Below are 21,966 nucleotides of genomic sequence, written 5' to 3' on the forward strand. Positions count from 1 at the left end.
AGAAATAGAGCCGATCATCTTTATTGGCGATCCATCTCTAATGATCAAGTCAATAGGGAGTTGGACGAGATCGAACTAGAGCTTAAGAGAAACCTAGATTTGAAAGAGCTAAGAGCGGGAAAGTTGCAGGGTCTAGTGAAAATGAAGTGTCATACAATTTTCTTATGCTTACTCCCTTTTTATAGATTTTTCTTATTGATCAAGTCTTATTTGGACCGTCGGATGCACGCCTTTAGATTGATGGTTATGATTAAGATCCCAATTAATTGACGGTTCAACCTTATGTTATACTTGAACCACCTGTTGACTCAATATGAACCAATAAATGGTTTACCCATAACACTCCTAAATATTGTGTTTACTGGGTGTCTGAAACCTCCTCACTATTATTTTTTTCTACAATATCTCTAAATTGTTGAAAGGAAAAAAGAATTGAGCATTTCTTTGACTTAGGATTAAATTAATTTTACATAAGGCCTCGATGCAAGGGAATTTACAGACGTAGCTTGAGGTAAGATTGTGTAAAAAATTGCTTACAGACTTTGATTGTGTAGGAGCCTTTGACACAAGGATGAAAAGCTGAACCAAATATTGTGAGGTATAACCTGAGAAGATCTCACAAATTATTAGACCTGAAATAAGTGTGTTTCCTTCCATTCATTCCATCCCAGTCTCGGCCTTTAAGGGCCTTGAAGCATTCTAATCTCATGATCTAAGGCGTGTTGGACTACAGTTACGTGCATTTGGATATTAAGGGGATAAATTCTTACCCAAAAAAAAAAAATAAAATAAAGGGATAAACCCATTTGGCTTATAATTAATTATGGTCCTGATGCATCCAAAAATTGTTCAGTCTTCGGATCGTTGATGAATGACCTGCAAAATAAAGTTAGACGTGGCCGGCCCAGGGAGGCGGGGGGGGGGGCGCCGCGGGGGGGGGGGGGGGGGGGGGGGGGCGCGGGAAAGGGGAGGGGGGGGGGAGGGGGGGGGCCGGGGGGGGGGCGGGGGGGGGTGGGGGGGGTCCCCCCCCCCCCTGTCCTTGACCATTGTTCAGCCCTTGGATCGGGGTCGGGGAGGCCACCTCCGAAGGCGAGTTGTAGAGCTTAAATGAGAAATAGAATGGAAGAGGAACGATTGAGTTACCTCTGTTGGGCATAAAGCTTTAGTTTATATAGGATTAACCTCCTTCCTTGGCCGTCAAATTAATTCATGATCCTTTTTGGTGGCCGTCCGATTTTAGGGTTTTTTTCCATGATCAACACGATTGCCCACTCCTCAAGGTAGTTTGTAACCGTATATAACTCAATCACATATCCCGAATTTCTTAGGATTGTGTTTATCTTTGGAACCATAAGGTTCTTTCCTCATTACGCTACCATGATGGCCGAACTTGACCAGAATGGCCTAACCGATTGTGAGGTCAGGCCATCTTCAATCCGGGGTCAAAGACTGAACCAAAGATGGACCCGGTTCAGTAATATTTTATTTGCAACAGGTCCTAAGGGTTCAAATCGAGTCCGGTCCAAGTTTTGATTCTGTAACCATTGGGAGATCCATATCGTTTATCATTATTTCCAAAATTCCCTCAAAGTCCAAAATTGACAGTGCCCACTAAGTTAGATACAAAATCTACAGGAAAAAGGAAAAAAAATTTTTAAAACAAAATGCATTTGATAATGAGTTGAATTGATTTTCTTCTTGAAGGCGTCATCGCTGAGACACAGTCTGATTTAACCCATTTCATCTGAAATTATTATAGACGAAATCGAGTTGTTCCTCACTAATCAACCTAGCTTTTCGGGTTAAATTTGCTAACCATACAAGGAAGAATCTTCCAGATTTCAAGTATTAATTGAAGAGTAGGTGAGAAAACGGCGTTTTCCTTTTGGTGATTGGTTCCAGGTGTAGGTATCAATCTTTCTGGCTATTTCCTCCAGATAAAAGGTGTCGTTGGGATTTATTAATTATATTAATAAATTAAAGGTCTAAGGGTAAATTTGAAAAATTACATTTTAGAGGGCTGTTACAAAATATAGGTTATATATTTGTAAGGCTGCTCACATTTCTCCGTCTCTTCCTCTCTCTCTCAGGAAAATAGTTCTTTGTTTGTTTTAGATCTTCTTACTATCGTGGAGCTTTGGTTGATCGTGGATTCAGATTATCGTGGATTCAGATTACGTCAGGTAAGATCTTTCCCGGTTAATTATGAAATTGAAAATTATATGAAATATTATCTAGGGTGTCAATCATTGATTTTAAAAATTCAATTGGATACCAATACGAATACTGATACGAATTAGTGACACAATTGGGTTTAGGTTCCAAATTGAAATCCTCGGTAGTCTTACAAGGCGAAGAACAGTAGCGAAGCCGCCGACAGAGGATAGGAAAAACTGTATCTTCTTCACTTCCGTCAATGCAGTGGCGTTTGTGATTACATCGTATTGATTGTGACTCAAGAAGGGCATGAACTCTGTCGAGGTATAGCGCCAAAGATAACGACAATTTGAATATGTGGATCCTACTATACATCAAATTCTGTCTAGGTTCAATGTAACAACAGCGAGAGATCACCGATTTAATCTCTCAGGTGCCTTTTACACCCTTCACCTATAAATCTGTGGTTTCTACCACTTCTGAGTATCAATTCCAGTAAAGAAAGAGAGATAATTAAAAATGGGTGAAGTCGATTCAGCTTTCATTCAAGAAATCGAGCACCGGCCGAAATTCTTAACTGGGTTGGAGGCCGGAGGGGTTCCACTGATCGATCTCTCCCTGTTGAGCTCTCACTCTTTGGAGGATTTCTCTCTCTCCAATGACAATTCACAGGTTCTATCGGGTTTGGTGAAGGAGATTGGAAATGCCTGCAAGGACTGGGGGTTCTTCCAAGTGATCAACCATGGCGTCTCTTCTGATCTGCGAAAGAGGCTTCTGAGAGCGGCGAAGGAGTTCTTTGATTTGCCTTTGGAAGAGAAACGCAAGGTGAGGAGAGACGAGATCAATCCATTGGGTTATTACGATACGGAGCACACCAAGAATGTCAGGGACTGGAAGGAGGTTTTTGATTTCAACGTCGTTGATCCAACCGTGATTCCGGTTTCGCACGAGCCCGACGATCATCGCGTGCGGGAGATGAACAATCAATGGCCTGAGTTTCCTCCTGATTTAAGGTACTGTTAATCTACAATTTTAATTGATCATCTAGCGCTGTTCTTGCTTGACAGATTGAGCCAACAATACCAACAATTGAAATTTTGAATTGGGTTGTAACTTTGTAATGCAGGGATGCCTGTGAGGAATACAGTCGAGCAACTGAGCAGCTTGCTTATAAGCTTATGGAACTCATCTCATCGAGCTTAGGCTTGTCTCCAAAACGATTTCATGACTTCTTTAAAGACCAAACAAGCTTCTTGCGTCTGAATCACTACCCAGCTTGCCCTTCGCCTGAACTCGCTCTCGGTGTTGGCCGGCACAAGGATGCAGGTGCTCTGACCGTCCTTGCACAGGACGAAGTAGGTGGTCTGGAAGTGAAGCGCAAGAGTGATGGGGAGTGGGTTAGAGTCAAACCCATTCCAGATTCTTATATCATCAATGTCGGAGACATCATTCAGGTAAAACCCAGATTCCAAAATTTTAAATTTCTAATTTGAAGCTGAAAGATGACTTGGTTTTTGCATTTCAACAAAGCAGGTCTGGAGCAATGACAGGTATGAGAGCGTGGAACACAGGGTAGTGGTGAACTCAGAGAAGGAGAGGTTCTCCATTCCATTCTTCTTCAATCCTTCACATTATATGATGGTAAAGCCTTTGGAGGAACTGGTGGATGACAAAAATCCTGCAAAGTATAAGCCTTATAATTGGGGAAAGTTCTTCAGTACGAGGAAGCTCAGCAATTTCAAGAAGCTTGGTACGGAAAATATCCAGATTACTCACTTCAAGGTGTCTGAATGAGAGGGAGATCTATCAAACCATCTGCTGTAACTAAATAAAAAAAAGATGAGGCTGGTTAATTATCAAATAAACAAAGAAGTGTGTAATTTTATAGTGTTTTTCAGTGTTTCACCAATCGTATAGAATCTGCCATCCAGATTCATGGGTGTCTTTCGGTGTTGAAGAGAATCTGCATTAGTCATTTTCTATAAAATAGAATGTGGATTTTTCTTTTTTTGGGAGATGGTCGCTCGCCACTTAGTTTTCATTAATTTGTCAATGGATCAAGATGCCATATGTGCATCTAACCAACTTGAAGTGAAAATTCAGTTTTTCTTTAGATAAACTCAAATTATGCTTTGTTTCAGTGGTGTGCATGGATTAGTGGTGTTTGTAGTGCTCACTGATAGATATATGTTACATGGATTTCATTAAATTCTAGTCATTTAAAATACATGTTATATGATCGATTCGCTCTATTACTAGATGGGCTAATTGTTTAGCCGATTATCTAACTAGGAAGGCTCTATCCTGACAAGTGGAATGCTTAGAATTCACACAACGTCATTGATATTTTTGTGTGTTTTTCTTCTAAACGAACGCCCAAACCTTGAAATCCACTGTTTGGATCCTTTACTTGTAAAGGGTAAATGTATATATGTATTCTAGTATACATGTATTCTAGTGGAAGAAAGAAAAAAGAAAGAAAAAAAAAAATCTGAGAATCGGAATGAATCACTTTGAGTTGATTCTAGTGGAATCGGCGTTGGATGAGAATCATGAGATTCCATTTCTAACACGTGGAGCCTGAACTGAGTGGAGGTTTCATCGTATACGATAACGACGACTAATCTCCACGCAGGAAAAGCATCATAGCGCATACTGTATTGTGACGACTAACAAGCCAAGACCCACTTTCTAGATCTGTTAAGAATTGGAGTGAAGCAGAGATAGAGATTAGTAGAGAAATGGGTGAGATTGATCCAGAGTTCATTCAAGCTGCAGAGCAGAGGCCAAAGCTCGCTGCGATCGAGGCCGGAGAGATTCCATTGATCGATCTTTCCATCTTGAACTGTTGTCACTCTCCTGAAGGATCCACCGATGAACTTTTGGCCATCTCTGATCTGGTGAAGGAAATAGGGAGTGCATGCAAGAACTGGGGCTTCTTTCAAGTGATCAACCATGGCGTGCCGGTGGAAGTGCGCAGGAGAGTTGAAGCGGCGGCGAAATTGTTCTTCGATCTGCCTCTGGAAGAGAAACGCAGAGTGAAGAGAGATGAGGTGAATCCATTGGGTTATTACGACTCTGAACACACCAAGAATGTGAGAGACTGGAAGGAGGTTTTCGATTTCACCGTCGATGATCCAATGGTGATCCCGCTAACTGATGAACCTGATGATCATCGCCTGAGGAAGATGAACAATCAGTGGCCTGATTACCCTTCGGATTTCAGGTATTTTCAACATTTTCAACACAGAATCACTCAAGATTTTTGAAACCTAGTTTTCCGATTGAGATAAGTGGATCAGGGTTTCAAAAGTTGGAAGAATTTGTGGTTCTTCCATTCGTCTGGATCGGTCTATTCTAATATGGCCGATTCTGATCTTCATTCAAGTTAGGATATTTTTCTTTATAAAAGCTTGACCACGAACTCAACCTGAAAAGTGTGTTTTCAATAATTTAAGAGTTAGCTGCGAAAACCCAAGGGTCACATATGGATGAAGAGATTCTCTCTTCCACTGTCATGTTAAAAATAAATAAAAAATAAATAAAATAGAAAGTTGCAATTTTTTTTTTATCTCATATCATGTCTAAAGTTTTAACCTCAAGTTTAGTAATTTATCTTTTATATATATTATATCAATATCTTCTCATGTTTGTTCATGAATTTTATGTTCCTTCTTCTTCTTCATTTTTTTTAATTATTTTTAATTATTTTTAATTAACAAGAATTCATTCAATCTTATGTAATGGATGTACCCTTATTTTGTATTTTTGAAGTTTTTTTATGATTTTATTTTATCATATGATTAGCTTTAATTGATTAACTTTAAGTGGACTGAAACTTGACATGTGAGTAGGAGACTTTGGGATCAATATCTCCTTAAAATTTCATCATATATTGAATTTTCACGTGGTAGAATGAATATATAAAGTATCGATTCATTTTGATGCACCTAAGCAGTAAGTGGAATGGAGATGAGCTTCTTGCCATCTATTATTACTTAGTGATTTGTACAACTATGAGAGTTTCTTATTTATTCAATTCTTCTTCTATGCATTTGTTGTATGATATTTGCAAGAGTAGAATTTAAAATATATAACAAACTATAACAACTGTACAAATCATTTAGTAACAACTACCAGTGAATTCATTTCGATTACAATAAGATCGGTGGTTGATTGTCTAGTTCTACACTACGGGAAACTTCTTGAAATTTTATGGATGACCAAATCCTAAGGTCTTTTACTAACATGTCAAGTTTCAGCACAATTGGAGTTTGTCATAGAGTAATATTATACGAAAAATTCAAAATTACCATTGGGTACATTGAAGTAAATCATAAAAACATATAAATGATTGAATTTGAGGTTGAAATTACTATTGGTTGATGTAGACCTTTTCTTAGATATCCAACTATGAGAATTATCACTTCAGTCTTCTATCAGGACGGAATCTCTACTCTACGCAACTACTGATTTTTCCATTTGAAATAACTATTATCAGCTTGAGGATTTCTATTTGCTAGCTGAAGTAGATTTTCCTAATGGAATTCGCTAGATTCATTTAGGGCTGTTTGGTTACATGAATCCAGAGATTTGAAATTTCTGGATTCATGAATCTAAGAATTATACCCGTTTGGTTGTAAAAATCTCTAGATTCATGAAATCTAAAGATTCACCTTTTTACACTAAAAACGTGAATCTCTAGATTTATGGGTAAATGATGAAATCCAGAGATTTCAAAAAAGCTATACATTTGCACATTCACAAAAATTACGTCGATCAAATAGTTTTTTTAAGATGGATCCACAGATTTCATTCCACAACCAAACATCTAATTTTATAAATTATAACTCCATAGATTTGAAATCTATAGATTTGAAATCTCTAAACTCGTGTAACCAAACAGGCCCTTAATTAACACAGGGAAGCTTTTGAAGAATACTGCCAAGCCATGGAGAAACTATCATATAAGCTGCTAGAAGTCATGTCACTGAGCTTAGGCTTTCCTGCAAAAAGATTGAATGGTTATTTCAAAGACCAAACCAGCTTTGCTCGTATCAATCATTACCCTCCTTGCCCTTCACCTGAACTTGCTCTTGGCGTTGGTCGTCACAAAGATTCAGGTGCCCTTACAGTCCTTGCCCAGGACAATGTTGGAGGTCTTGAGGTCCGGCGAAAGGCAGACGGCAAGTGGGTCGGTGTTAAACCCATCCCTGATTCTTACATTATCAATGTTGGAGACATCATGCAGGTATTAAGGTTCTCTAGCTCCTCCTTTCCTTGCTGAAGATTTTAATGGTAAAATAGCTAATGGGGAAGTTGGGATCTTAATTTGCAGGTTTGGAGCAACGACAGGTATGAGAGTGTAGAGCACAGAGTAGTGGTGAATACTGAGAAGGAGAGATTCTCCATGCCGTTCTTCTTCAACCCTTCACATTATGTGACAGTCAAACCTCTGGATGAGCTGGTCGAAAAGGATGGCATCTCCAAGTATCAAGAATACAACTGGGGAAAGTTCTTCAGTAGAAGAAAACTAAGCGATTTCAAGAAGCTTGAAATCGAAAACATCCAAGTTACTCACTTCAAAGTTACCTGAATAAACGCCACACCACATTAGACGTTATTCATATATTTCTCTGGAGTTGGCTGCATATGCTAGTTTGGTGAGTTTATAATAAATCTGAACCTTTTATCAAAATAAATATAAATAAATTTGAACTCATACTTGAAGCCCAAAGATCTTCTTTTGAATTCAATGCTTGAAGCACAGAGATCTCCTCCAGCAGGAAGAGAATGCCCAAATGATAATGGTAGAAACCCAGCATCATTTTCTGTTAATCTTTTATTGTATAAAACCAATACTATTCTCATGGTGTCATGTTTGGTGAGTCCGGATCTTCCTCCAACAGTAGTTGACCATGAATTATAGGGGGTCAACAGGATTAGGTGATGGGATTTAGACAATAGTTGACCACGAAGTTTAGGGGGTCAGACAAGATTAGATGATGGGATTTATTTTTTAAAATATTTTATTATTTTTTTACTTGTAAACTCCGCATAATGTCTCCTCCAACAGTAGTTGACCTCAGTTGAGACATAATTTGTAATTGTAACGCTCTCTCCGTCAAGAGAGATAATCCACTATAATATTTAGTTAGAAAAGATTTAAAATACAATGGTATTTCAAAAGGTTATGTGTTTTTTTTTTTTTTTTTGGGTTTCGAGGTTCATCCGAGTCAGCTTGCACACACCTCGATTACATCTTCAGAGGGATCTTATTTTTTGGCAAGGGTCGAACCCCAGACATCTCCATTGAAAAATATGGATCTTACTACTCTACCAACCCTGCATTGACAAAAATTTTAATTTTTTATTAATCCTAGCTAACTAGAGGCTATAGCAACCACTAAATAGATACACAAACTTGTGAGGTTGTATTTTGCTACACTCATTTTTTCTCCTCTTTCTTTTAGATTGGGTGATATAACCATGTAAAAGAGAATTTTGTTGACTTTTTTTGATTTTTTGTGATTAGGGACTCATAAGCAGGCCGAGGTGTGGAAAGTCAAAGATTCGAACTTAAAACTTTTTTTGTACTTATTAGGCCTATGATTGCCATACTATGCCAAAAAAGCATCCACTTCAAGTTCATAATACAATACTTATAGAATAAAGTTTACCAATAAGAAACACTTATCCAATAATATCTCTCTTCTCCCTCTTCCTTCCCTACACATTTCAATTATTTTCTCATCTTATTGTATAAGGTCAACATTTTGAGGAAGCTATATGTATGTGGTCATCCAACGGCCCAGATAACCCCAAGATATAGACGGTGTTGATTATATCTCAATTTAGAGTTTTTTTTATTTATAAATATGTTACGTTCCTCCATTGTACTTGGTTTTTTCTACTTTGCAAAAATTAGTGAATTGATTGGCAGTGGGTTTTCTTCCCCTTGAAGGTTTCTCACATAATTTTTTTTTTGTATTTTACAATTTTCTTCTTTCTATCATGTCATTTCAATCCTAACAGAAGCTAACTCCCTTATTGATCTCATGTTTGGTTGAATGACATGAATTCATGTTAATGGAGTCATTGTGGGTGTTTACAATATCAATTACACATGGACTCCTCAACATCTCTGAATGAACAATTTGAATTCAAATAGAAGATATCTTTAACCAAATTAAAGAGACAAGATGTGAAGCGACAATTCCAAACCAAGAAGTCATGTCTCTGATCAAATTTTTTTTTTTTTTCTTCCACTTTTTGAATTATATCACTGAAATTAAAAAAAAAAAGAAAAACAAACAAAATGGGCGGTCAAGATTCAATCTCAACTATCACCTTAGATCTTGATCGTAGGCAGTTCATTGCTGCTGTAGCCAAACACCTATATATGAGGCTGCAACTATTGTACCACAAGGACATCCACAGAAACAAGATTTCATGATGGAAAGCAAGGGAGGAAGGAAGTATCATTTCGTGCTAGTGCATGGAGCTTGTCATGGAGCTTGGTGTTGGTACAAGCTTGCGACGCTGCTGCGGTCAGCAGGTCACAGAGTCACTGCTCCTGATCTAGCTGCTTCAGGGATCAATTCAAAGCCAAATGAGGAGATCCATTCCATCTTAGACTACTTCCAGCCACTGATGGAAGTAATGGCTTCCCTTCCTCCAAACGATAAGGTAATACTTGTGGGTCACAGCTTTGGTGGACTAAGCATCTCAGCAGCCATGGAGAAGTTCCCTCACAAGATTTCCGTCTCTGTTTTCACCTCTGCTCTGATGCCCAGTTCAAACTTCTCTTTTCCCAATATTAGTGAAGAGGTAAATCCACCACTTACACTCTCACGAAAGTAATCATTTCGTCAAGCAGATGTAGGCAGTATGTAGCTAATTGAGACAGAGATAAGAGGTGATTTTTCTTATTATTATTTTTCGATTTACAGTACCAAAAAAGAGTGGGTTCAAATTCAATGGATACACAGAATTCGGTTGATGAAGGAACCCACAAAGCACCAACTGCAATCTTGTTTGGACCGGAGTTCTTGGCCACCAAGCTCTATCAGCTCTGCCCTCCAGAGGTAACCACTGATGCAATTAAAGCATGATGATTTGCAGAATGTTTAGGATTTAACAGTTAATCTGCTTTGTGGGTATCAGGATCTGACACTAGCAAAGATGCTGGTGAGACCCATGAGTTTGTTTGGCGATCATCGAGAAACTCTCAAGGAAGCGACGCTGTCCATGGAGAAATACGGATCGGTCTGCCGCGTATACATAGTGTGCCAGGAAGATAAGGTGCTGGACGAGGATTCTCAGCGGAGGATAATTCATGATAACCCGGTGACGGAGGTCAAGGTCTTCCCCGGTTCCGACCACATGGTCATGCTTTGTAAACCGCTTGAGCTCTGCAACTGTCTTCTTGACATGGCTGACCGTTATTCTTAAATTTCTACTTTAAGAAAAGCTTTTCAGTTTCAAAAGTCCCAAAATGGCAATAAAATTTTCTTTTGGTAAGATAAAAGTGACAATATATCAATGATGTAATGCAGTTTCAGTCCAGCGCAATTATTGAATGAGGATGGACCACTCATTCCCTTTTTTTTATTTTTTATTTTTTTTTGAACAAATAAAAATGCAAAATGGTTGGTCGAGGTTTCAATCATGTCCATACACAACTCAATATTGCGAATTAAATGCGCAGTACTCAAGTTAAATTACTTAGCCTACAAGCACACTAGTTTGAACTTTGATCTAGAAAAGGAATCAAGATCATCTCCCCGTCAGGGAAGCACAGAGTGCTCCCCCATCGCTTTTTTACCACAAAAAACCAGTGGGTCCCACTGGAAAAAAGTTTTTTATTTTTTTATTTTTTCAAAATGTGTTTTTTACTGTGGGGCCCACTGGTTTTTGTGGTCAGGAAGCTTCGGGGTCTCTGATCCGGACTCCTAGAGAAGATCTTAGACAACGTACCTCAGCATAGCCCAATGAATCATCAACAATTGTCATCCCAAAACTACCATTGATTTATGAGATTTATGAATCTTTGTTTGTAGCAAGATGAGTGCTTTTCTATTATTTTTGGAAGGTGACACTCGAATCCTTTAGGGCATGTTTGGTTACATGAATCCAGAGATTTCAAATCTCTGGATTCATGAATCTGAGAATTATACCTGTTTGGTTGTAAAAATCTCTAGATTTCATGAATCTAGAGATTCACATTTTTACACTAAAAACGTGAATCTGTAGATTTATGGGTAAGGGGTGAAATCAAGAGATTTCAAAAAAGCTATACATTTGCACATTCACAAAAATCATGTTGATAAAATAATTTTTTAGGATGAATCCACATATTTCATTCCACAACCAAACATCTAATTTTATAAATTATAACTCTATAGATTTCAAATCTATAGATTTCAAATCTCTAGATATTTGAAATCTCCAAACTCATGTAACCAAACAGGCCCTTAGAAAGAATACGATCGTTGAATCTTAGAAAAACACATATCATTCTCCAAAAACTCCACTAAAGATACTTATGTGACACTCATGAGATTGATAAAAGAAGAAGCTGCATGATGGCCAATTTGAAAAAAGAGAAAATTTTCTAGTTAGTCAGATTTAAAAAAAAAAAAAACTTGATAAGATATTTTTAAATTTGTTTATTCGAATAGATTAGGTTTAAAAAATAGTTATAATTTTATAATTTTTATGATAATTTTTTTCGCCTAACTAATATTCTACCATGAACTATCTAAATTACTCTTAAGCCTTTCATTGCAAATATTAAAATTAACGAATTATATGAAGATTGAGAGCTACAAAGAATTTATAAGTCTCTCATAAGTTTTTATATAAAAGATTTGAGGTTAATTTGAGTAGTTTATGATAGAAAATTAATTAAACAAAAAAAATTATCACAAAATTAGGGATTTGATAGTTATCTAATACTTCGTGTTTTCATTTTTCTTCCACTTTATTTGTGCTGAGAAGCCAAGAGATTTTGTAAAAAAATTTAGTTGAATATGGATGGAGTTTTGTTGAAGTTGAATTTATACTCGGCCCTACAAGCTTCTTCATTGAATAAATTAATCTTTCTTTCTATGATTTATGATATATCATATTAATGGATCAATATATAATTGAAAACAGTGTTTTCAGAATGGGGCAGAACCCTATTCCGTGGCTTAGAAAAGTTTATTGGACAATTGCGTGCTCTATTCTCATTTATGCTTGAATTTGAATGTTGTGCATTTAATGTGTAACATGTGCTGTCAACGGTCCAGATTTGAATATCAACCGTCCATTTAGTAGGTGTCATAAGCTGAAATGGACAGTCGAGATCGAAATCTCAGTTAAGATTTGATCTCGACCGTCAACAGCACAGTGCTGCACATTTAATGTGTAACATTGTACCTCGACCCTCTCATTTATGCCTAATAATAATATATCACCTTCTCTTGTTGGAGACATTAGAAAATAAATGATTGCATGATACAAAATAAAAGAATATTAAGACTTATTTAAGTTTCGGTCTTCTACCCATTACGGTAGAAGTCTCTGTTGCAGTCATACATCTTCATCACACACTAAGGGTGAGTGGAGCTTACTTCTGAGTTCTGATCAAATAAATAAAAAATAAAATTCTAGTGACCCCTTCTCCTAATATGTAATGAAGAGAAGTGAAAGAAGCATGGATCTTGAATCCCTAGGGTGAGGGTGGTAGAAGATCCAAACTCAATTTATTCAGATACCTTGAAGTGAGTAACTTGTATGTTTTCCACATCAAGCTTCATGAAATTGCTAAGCTTCTTTGTAGCAAAGAACTTTCCCCAGTTGTATTCCTTATACATGGCAGAGTGCTTCTCTTCAGCCACCAGTTCCTCCAAGGGTTTTATCATCACATAATGTGAAGGGTTGAAGAAGAATGGAATGGAAAACCTCTCCCTCTCTGAGTTTACCACTACCCTATGCTCTACACTCTCATATCTGTCATTGCTCCAGACCTGTTATTGAAGGATGAAACCCAGATCCTATTTAGCTATTGAAGGCAGGGGGGAGAGAAAGATGATGATCTGTTATTCATGTAATTACCTGAATGATGTCGCCAATATTGATGACAAAAGAATCTGGGATGGGCTTGACTCTGATCCACTCACCATCAGTCTTGCGCTTCACTTCAAGGCCTCCTACAGCGTCTTGTGCAAGAACTGTGAGGGCAACCGCATCCTTGTGTCTGGTAACGCCGAGAGCCAGATGAGGTGAAGGACAAGGAGGGTAATGATTGAGACGGACAAAGCTGGTTTGGTCTTTGAAGAAGTCATTAAACCGTTTTGGAGGTAAGCCTAAGCTCAGTGAGATGATTTCCAGTAGCTTAAAGGATAGCATCTCAACTGCTCGACAATATTCCTCACAGACATTCCTGCGTTTTACACACACAATTCAATTTTCAGCTTGGTGTTATTGGCAACCAAAACAGGAAAAGATGTATACCTAAAATCTGGAGGATAATCTGGCCACTGATTCTTGATCTGCCGAAGTCGCCGATCGTTGGGTTCAGGAGTAAGTGGGATAAGGGTAGGATCATCGACGGTGAAGTCGAAGACCTCTTTCCAGTCTCTAACATTCTTTGTGTGCTCGCTCTCGTAATAACCCAATGGATTAAGTTCGTCTCTCCTCACCTTACGTTTCTCTTCGGGAGGCGAATCGAAGAACTCCTTCGCTCCCTTCTCAATCCGCCGGCGTAGATCGGACGGTACGCCATGGTTGATCACCTGGAAAAAACCCCAGTTTTTGGATGCACTACTTATCTCCTCCACCAGATCTGATATGTAATGTGGATTGTCTACGCAATAAGCTTCCAAAGAGTGAGAAGCTAATAAGAGTGAGAGATCGATCAGTGGAATCCCTTCGTCCTGCAAACCCATGAGCTTAGGACGATGATCGATGTCTTGGATGTAAGCTGGATCAATTTGATCCATCTCTGTTATCATTATTTTCTACACAGCAAGCTCAGAAATCAGTTGGTCTTGCATCGTTGACCTTCGCAAATAGATATGTAGGCTGTACCAGAGAAGAAAGAAGATTTACAAGCTCTAAAAGGTCTGTATATTCTATAAAATAAATAAAAAAAGGTCTGTTTCTGGACAGATTTTGATTTTTGCAATGCCATTCACATTCATCACCACCTCCTTTACGTGAAATTAGAGAACAACTCCATATGAAATCCATCAGATGAAGATGAGAATAGCCATTTGACACGCCGTCCTTAGGTTGGTGAAGGATGGCTGCTACCAGTGAGTATGGATCATCATCCCGGAGGGGGAACTCTCCCTAACGGCTTTACAACCACAAATTACATGGGGCCTGTAAGTAAAAAGTAATAAAATATTATAAAAAAAAAATTCATCACCTAACTAGTGAACCCCTTGTAAATACTAGTCAACAGCTGTCAGGGGAGACGATCCAGACTTGCTACTATTGTGGTTGGAGTTGCAAATGATATGAATTCAAGTCTCACATGGATGATCTTTAGTACATGGTCAAGTATAGCATTAGAATGACCATGGGGCCCAACACTAGAGGGTGGATGCTGAGCCGCCACCCTGTTGAGTATTGATTTCGTGGGGATGTTTCACATCCATCCATGGGATTTTGCTTGAGAGCAATGCCTACGTGGCCCTGCTCCAAGTAGCAAACAACCAAGATTTAAAGTTAGGTGTTAGATTAAATTATGGCCATAGATTTCATGCATGTGCAAAAATTCAGATTTTAAGTGAGCATTGCCAGTTTACTAGCTTAAACTTGAATCGTAAACCAGTTTGTTTTCAACCATGCAAACCAAAATGAAAAAAACTGAAACAGCATGGTGCCGTTTTGCAAGTGTATAAAAAAGCACCATGTCGTTTCATTACTGTGACCATAGAAGTGAGACGACATAATGCCGTTTTGCAAGTGCACATAATGGCACCATGCCGTTTTATATGGTTATGGTTTATTTGGTTAAAAATGAACCAATTCTATGGTCCGACTTAAAGCTAGAGCAAACCGAGTCAATGCCACTTAAAGAGCATTTGTTGCATATGCAAAAAATGTCGGTCAAGATTAAATTCAAGCTTCAATATTAAAATCAAGCCGTTCGCTACTTGGAGCAGTGCCTAATCCCTATCCATGTACTTAATTGGACATTTAGATCCAAAATTCAATAGACATGTGGCAATCGTATGTGATTTATAAGTCCTAGTAGCATCATATGAAACATGTAGATGTCAAGAGTTGTCTTGGCAATTCTCATTCCTTGAAAAGCCTTTTCAGACTTAAAGGCTCCTAGGAGTCTAGACAAAATCTCCATGATGAGTAAAAACAGGTATGGACTTAAGCGGCATCTGTAATGCCCCGCATCTTTTTCTACTATTATTTTATTATTGTGAGCAAACGTGTCATTGTGATCGAGGTCAGACATCGTTTGTGGGTCCCATAACAGTGGAATTAGACTGAACTGAAAACGACGAAATGATCAGCATAAATTTCTGAACCCGGAGGTATGAATTTTCGCACCCCATAGTGGGTCATGTGTAAGTAAAAGAGTGGGCTCACAAGTCCATAAAGAAGCCCATGAAATAAGGATATATATATATATCATATATGTAATAGATTATTATTAATATATATATTATTATTTTTGTAAAATGTGAGAAATAAGGGGGTGAGGTGTACCCGTATGAAAAAGGCAATGGAGGTGAGTGGAGGGAAAGAGGGAGGAGGTGACACCTCCCACTTTCCCACCGCCCTTTGTGATTTTAATAAAGGAGTAAAGGAGAAGAAAGAGAAGAGGAAACTGGAATGAAGACTGCGTTGCAGCATGAGAGAGAAGAGGGATAGCATAGCAGAGAGGAGAGGAAAGAGAAGAGGATTAAGGAGGAGAGAGGTGGAGGTTTAATAGAGGGAGAAGAAGCGATTAGAGAAGTGAGGAGAGAGAAGATTGAAGTGGAGAATAAGAAAAGTTGCAGGAAAATAGAGGTAAGTTGAGTGAAGAAAGTGGGGAAGAAGAGAAGCGTACAGGGGAAAGAGAAGAGAGAGAAGAGAAATGGATTTCAGATTTTGGAGAAACGGTTAGAAGGTTAAGGAGAAGAGGAAAGAGGAGGAGTAAGAGGAGAGGAAAGGTGAGAGACGAAATAGAGAAGTGCAGAGGTAGAAGATGAATAGGAGAAAGGAGAGAGGAGGAGTGGAGAGGCAGTGGAGAGAGAAGGAGTGGAGGAAAAGTAGAAAATGAGAAGAAAAGACAAGAGAGGAGAGAGACAAACCGTGGGGAGGAGAGAGAAATAAAAGAGGAGAGAGGAAAGAAAGAGGAGAGAGAAATGAGAGGAAAAAGACAAGAAAGGAGGAGAGAGAAAATGAAGAGGAGAGAGAAAATAATATAAAAAGGGAAAAATTTTCCTGTTGGCTCCTGCGTTTTCGTAATTGCCGTTGATCGATCGAGATGCAGGGAGAGCGGATTATGATGGAACCAAGGTCAGGACACGCACGAAACAGGTAAGTAATATTGACCAACCTATGTATGATAAGTGGGTGTTTTCCTTTAATAGATATGTAGCATGCACATGATAACATAAAAGCTATTTTATGTATTCATTGATGCAATTTATGGAAAGTGCATGATATATGTTTATGTGTATTGTGCGAAAATGCATGGATTGGATGACAGCTCAATGACTTGATTGAACTGCTTGAAATGGAATGTTGATAGCATTCTTGAACTGTTAATTATGCATTTGAAAGAATGATTATGCATGTTAAATGTAAATTATCATGCTCTCATATTTAAATGATGGAACTACATGAACTGTGTTCAGATGAGATTGAATGATATCATGCTCTCATGTTTAAATGATTGAATTGTATGGAATTGTGTCCAGCTTTACTCATATGAGACTGAATGATGATTGAAATGAAAAATGTATCTTGAAATTGGCAGAGTATGGTAATGCAATACTGGAATTGAAGATGAAAAGAGTAAAAGAAAAAGGAATAAAATGTAATGGCTTCTGTAAGTCCTGGTACTTATGTACCCAAATGGGAAGGCATGAAGCAAGACTGAAAAGTGAAAATATTGAGTCTGTGCCGATGGCAATCCACGAGGTGTACAAGGCCTTGTGCCTAGAAGCCACTTCGGTGGTGAAGAGACAGAAGCCACTTCGGTGGTGAAGAGACTGAAGCCACTTCGGTGGTGAAGAGACTGAAGCCACTTCGGTGGTGAAGAGACGAAGCCACTTCGGTGGTGAAGAGACAGAAGCCACTTCGGTGGTGAAGAGATATGTGCATCCTCTGGATTTGCCTAGGCTCAAGACTATAATGTCAGATAACTGAAATGCAAGTAAAAGAAAAGGGAAAAGGAAAAAGGAAAAAAGAAAAAGAAAAGAAAAAGAAAAATGAACAGGAAAAGGAAAAAGAAAGGAAAGTTTGGAATGTATGATGTTATATGATTTTGATGACAGTGATGTGATGATTGATACATGATAAATTGCCTGACTTACTTACATGGTTGTCTTTATTGATTACTGGGCCGCAAAGCTCATTATTGTAAATGTTGACAGGTACTCAAATTCATGATAAAGGCAAGGTGTTGCCATTTGTCAATGCTTTTAAAGTTGAAAATGTAATCTCATTCATTTCGTTACGTTTGATGTTTGTATAACTGGACAGTGAATGTATATATTTCTTTGAGACTGCATGTATTGATCTAGACACTGTTGAAAGGTCAAATGTAAATATAACCGGACTTTAGACTGTGTACATATATATGTTTATGAGGCAAATTATCAGACAGGTTGTTTGTTTGTGCTAAAGAATGTTTAGTCTGATTTTATTAGTTAAAAACAGGTTTCTTTTACGGAATGAACTGTCACGTGCCCTAGTGGAATGTACATGATGTGGGCCCCACCAAGCCTATGAAAACTGGGGTCGTGACAGAGGTGGTATCAGAGCAGTAGATTCTGTAGACTAGAAAGACTGATGATATAAGAAATGAAGAGAAGAAGGCTTATAGTTGGGGAAAGTTAATTTTGATTAAGTGAATGGACTGATCGGAGGACCAATTGTTTGACTGATAATATTGAGGATTTGACTAGTGAAAGAAAGATGAAAAAACCAGTGAAAGGATTGACTATATAATGTCATAGATTGTGATGGCTAAATTGGAAAGAATGGATGTTTGTAAATGTTGAGTTAAGGTATGGTGATTAGGAAGGATGAATGTTTGTCATATTAAATTGTGATGTGATGACATTTCTGGAAACACCGAGGCGAATTGTGAATATTATGACTGAACTCGTGCATATATACGAGTGTAGTGTATGATATGAGGTTTGTATCTTCACTAATAGATATATATGACTGTAGTGTATGATGTAAGGAGTGTGACTTGCATGGATGATAGTAATGTATTAAGATATTATATCTTATAGATGAATGATTCTTCAATGACTGAGATGATGATATGAATGATTGTATGACGGAACTGAATGAGTTTAAGAACTCTGTATTTAAGCTTATGATTGCATGCTGAGTAATAGTTTACATTACTTTGTCTATGCATGATTACATTTTGGTTTGAAATGTATATTTGTTGCAAACATAATGACGAATGATTTCTCATATGAAGAACTGTGTACATGTTGGACTGACATGGATGAAAAGGCATCGTGCTGACAAGCACAACCCTTGTGGTTAGACTGTAAAGTGGAAAGACTGAGTCTAAGCCAATAATAGCAATCTATGAGATGTACATGGCTTTGTGCCTTGAGACTGAAACCACTTCTGTGGTATGACTGAAACCACTTTGGTGGTATGGACAGGTGTACATTCTCTATGATTCGCTTAGGCTTATGACGAAAACTGAAACGAAATTGACGAGATTTGAAAATGAGTATCTTTAATAGTGTACATTCTCAAGATGAATGAATAATGTATTTTATGAAAGATATCTGAATTCATGTCAGTTATCAATTATGAAAGACAAATTGGAGGAACTCTCTAAATATGCACCTCATATGAGAAGCACTAAAGAAATGAAGGCTCAACAGTTTGAGCGAGGGCTTAGGTCTAAGATACAGAGAGTTATGAATGTTCATCAATTAAGAACATATATCGATGTGGTGCATCGATCTCAAATATATGAAAGCATTGAGAAGGTAGAGGGATCAAAAAAAAAAAAAAAAAAGAGAAAAGAAAGGTGATGATTAGAAGTCTTTTAAATGTGAAAGATTTTGATGTGATTCTTGGAATGGACTGGCTACTTGTAGATCATGCCAGTGTTTTATGTTATGAGGGGATGATGATACTAAGACTTGTCGGGGAACCTAAAATCCAATTCTCAGGATTGAAAAGAAAGTCTTCTCCAACAAGAATGATCTCAACGATCCAAGTCAAGAGATTGCTCAGGCAAGGATGCTAAGGGTATTTAGCTTCTATGCAAGATTTAGAGGTAATTGGGGTGGCTTTACCTAAAGTACCAGTTGAAAGAATTTCCTGATGTCTTTCCAGAATACTTGTTAGGGCACCACCATAAAAAGAGAAGTGGAATTTGCTATTGAACTTATCCCTTGTACAGCCCCAAAATCTAAAGATCATATAGAATGGCCCCAAAAGAACTGAAAGAATTGAAAGAACAACTGCAAGAATTGTTGGATAAGTGTATCTCCTTGGGGAGCCCCAAACATAATTGTGAAGGAAAAGGATGGGACATTGAGAATGTGCATGGATTATAGTTACTATCAAGAACAAGTACTCATTGCCTAGAATTGATGATATGTTGCTATCCTCAAAGTGTAATGAAGAACATGAGGAGCATTTGAGAGAAGTTTAACAAACTCTAAGAAATGAAAAGTTTTATGCTAAAATTGAAGAAGTGTGAATTTTAGCTTGACAGGGTTATGTCTTAGGACATATGATCTCTGCTGAAGGTATTATGATGGATTCCAGTAAAGTCCAAACTATCATGGATTGGGCCAGACCAACTAATGTGACTGGAATAAGGAGTTTTCTGGGACTAACTGGTTATTACAGGAGCTTCATTGAAGGATTCTCTAAAATTGCAATGCCATTGATTCGACACACTAGAAAAGGAGTCAGCTTTGTTGGGTAGATGAACGTGAGCAAGTTGCAAAGAGCTGAGGCGAAGATGAGTAACTATACCTGTCTTAAGTTGCCATATGGAACTGGAGGATTTGTTATATATAGCGGTGCATCAAGAAATGAATTGATTTGTGTGCTTGTGCAACATGGAAAGGTCATCGCATATGCATCAAGACAATTGAAACCCCATGAACAGAACTACCCAACTCAGGATTTAGAGTTGGCTGCAGTCATCTTTGCATTGAAGATATGGAGACACTACTTGTTAGGAGAAAAGTGTGAGATATACACTGACTACAAGAGTCTCAAGTACATCTTCACCCAAAAAGAATTGAATTTGAAACAGAGAAGATGGTTAGAATTATTGAAATATTATGATTGCAATATTAACTACCATCCTGGCAAATCAAATGTGGTGGCTGATGCTTTAAGTAGGAAGTCTCAAGGATACTCTGCAGCCCTAATAACGAGTCAGCCTCATCTTATAGAAGATGCAAGGAAGATGGAAATTGAGGTTATCCTTGGAGGTAAAGTTACAACATTGGCTGCAAACTTGATTGTGAACTTGATTGTGAAACCTTCCATTCTTGATCAGATTAATGAAAAACAAAAGGAATGACATTTTTCTACAGAAAGTTAAAGGAAGAATGAAGGATAAAGAGTTAGTAGATTTTAATGTTGATTCAGTTGGAATCATTAGATGTAACTCCAGGTTGTGTGTGCCTCAAGATGAGGAGTTGAAACGAGAACTGATAAAGGAAGTACATAACAGCCCATAGTCAACGCATCTTGGTGGGACAAGGATGTACCAAGATTTGGAGGAGAATTTTTGATGGACCAATATGAAGAGAGAGATAGCACTGTATGGAAGACATGCTTAAGGCTTGTGTAATTGACTTCAAGGGTAGCTGGAGTGACCACTTATGTTTAGTGGAATTTGCCTATAACAACAGCTACTAATCCATCATAGAGATGGCGCCCTATGAAGCACTGTATGGAAGGAAATTTAGATCTCCAATATGTTAGAGTGAAATTGGTGAAAAGCAAGTATTGGAGCCAGACCTAGTGCAACGGACTTGTGAGAAAATAAAGGTAATACATAAGAGGTTGAAGACTGCTCGAAGTAGACAGATGTTAAAAGAAAGCCCTTTGAATTCGAGGTGGGCGATAAAGTTTTCCTAAAGACAACACTAATGAAAGGTGTGGTGAGATTTGGCAAAAAGGGAAGCTAAGTCCAAGATACATAAGGTCATTTGAGATTCTGAAAAGAATTGGAGGAATAGCATATAGACTTGCCATACCTCCAAATTTATCCAGTATATATGATGTGTTTTATGTATGATGCTAAAGAAGTATGTAGCAAATCCTGTTCATGTGCTACGATTCAAACCGTTGGGATTGAAAGACGATCTTTCCTATGAAGAGAAACCAGTTGAAAGTGCGGAGTTTGAATCCAATATAAATACTCAATGTCCCCAGTTATTCGATGGATCAGGTATGCAAATTTCGAGGACGAAATTTATTGTAAGGAGGGGAGGATGTAATGCCCCGCATCTTTTTCTACTATTATTTTATTATTGTGAGCAAACGTGTCATTGTGATCGAGGTCAGACATCGTTTGTGGGTCCCATAACAGTGGAATTAGACTGAACTGAAAACGACGAAATG

At 37.9% G+C, this 21,966-nt stretch overlaps 4 protein-coding genes across 4 annotated transcripts; 3 read left to right on the top strand and 1 right to left on the bottom strand.

Moving 5' to 3' along the window:
• Positions 1-2,323: 2,323 nt before the first annotated feature.
• On the top strand, positions 2,324-4,288 carry LOC149014883 (protein LATERAL BRANCHING OXIDOREDUCTASE 1-like). Its single transcript, XM_089155697.1, has 3 exons — positions 2,324-3,170; positions 3,284-3,611; positions 3,691-4,288. Exons 1-3 carry the CDS (start codon positions 2,677-2,679, stop codon positions 3,949-3,951), a joined length of 1,083 nt encoding a protein of 360 aa, XP_089011823.1. The 5' UTR covers positions 2,324-2,676; the 3' UTR covers positions 3,952-4,288.
• Positions 4,289-4,716: 428 nt separating this feature from the next.
• On the top strand, positions 4,717-8,247 carry LOC149014884 (protein DMR6-LIKE OXYGENASE 1-like). The gene is made up of 3 exons (XM_089157019.1): positions 4,717-5,383; positions 7,081-7,408; positions 7,496-8,247. Exons 1-3 carry the CDS (start codon positions 4,899-4,901, stop codon positions 7,751-7,753), a joined length of 1,071 nt encoding a protein of 356 aa, XP_089013145.1. The 5' UTR covers positions 4,717-4,898; the 3' UTR covers positions 7,754-8,247.
• Positions 8,248-9,600: 1,353 nt separating this feature from the next.
• Positions 9,601-10,751, top strand: LOC149014885 (methyl jasmonate esterase 1-like). The gene is made up of 3 exons (XM_089156244.1): positions 9,601-9,987; positions 10,110-10,244; positions 10,324-10,751. The coding sequence occupies exons 1-3, from the start codon at positions 9,610-9,612 to the stop codon at positions 10,609-10,611; spliced, it is 801 nt and encodes a 266-aa protein (XP_089012370.1). The 5' UTR covers positions 9,601-9,609; the 3' UTR covers positions 10,612-10,751.
• Positions 10,752-12,588: 1,837 nt separating this feature from the next.
• On the bottom strand, positions 12,589-14,270 carry LOC149014886 (protein DMR6-LIKE OXYGENASE 2-like). Its single transcript, XM_089155649.1, has 3 exons — positions 13,660-14,270; positions 13,261-13,588; positions 12,589-13,172 (listed from the first exon to the last, which is right to left on the bottom strand). The coding sequence occupies exons 1-3, from the start codon at positions 14,157-14,159 to the stop codon at positions 12,909-12,911; spliced, it is 1,092 nt and encodes a 363-aa protein (XP_089011775.1). The 5' UTR covers positions 14,160-14,270; the 3' UTR covers positions 12,589-12,908.
• Between the last annotated feature and the right edge of the window lie 7,696 nt (positions 14,271-21,966).

This window comes from Hakea prostrata, chromosome 5 (genome assembly GCF_041222555.1).
Source record: "Hakea prostrata isolate BN-2017 chromosome 5, UWA_Hpros_2, whole genome shotgun sequence".
NCBI lineage: Eukaryota > Viridiplantae > Streptophyta > Magnoliopsida > Proteales > Proteaceae > Hakea > Hakea prostrata.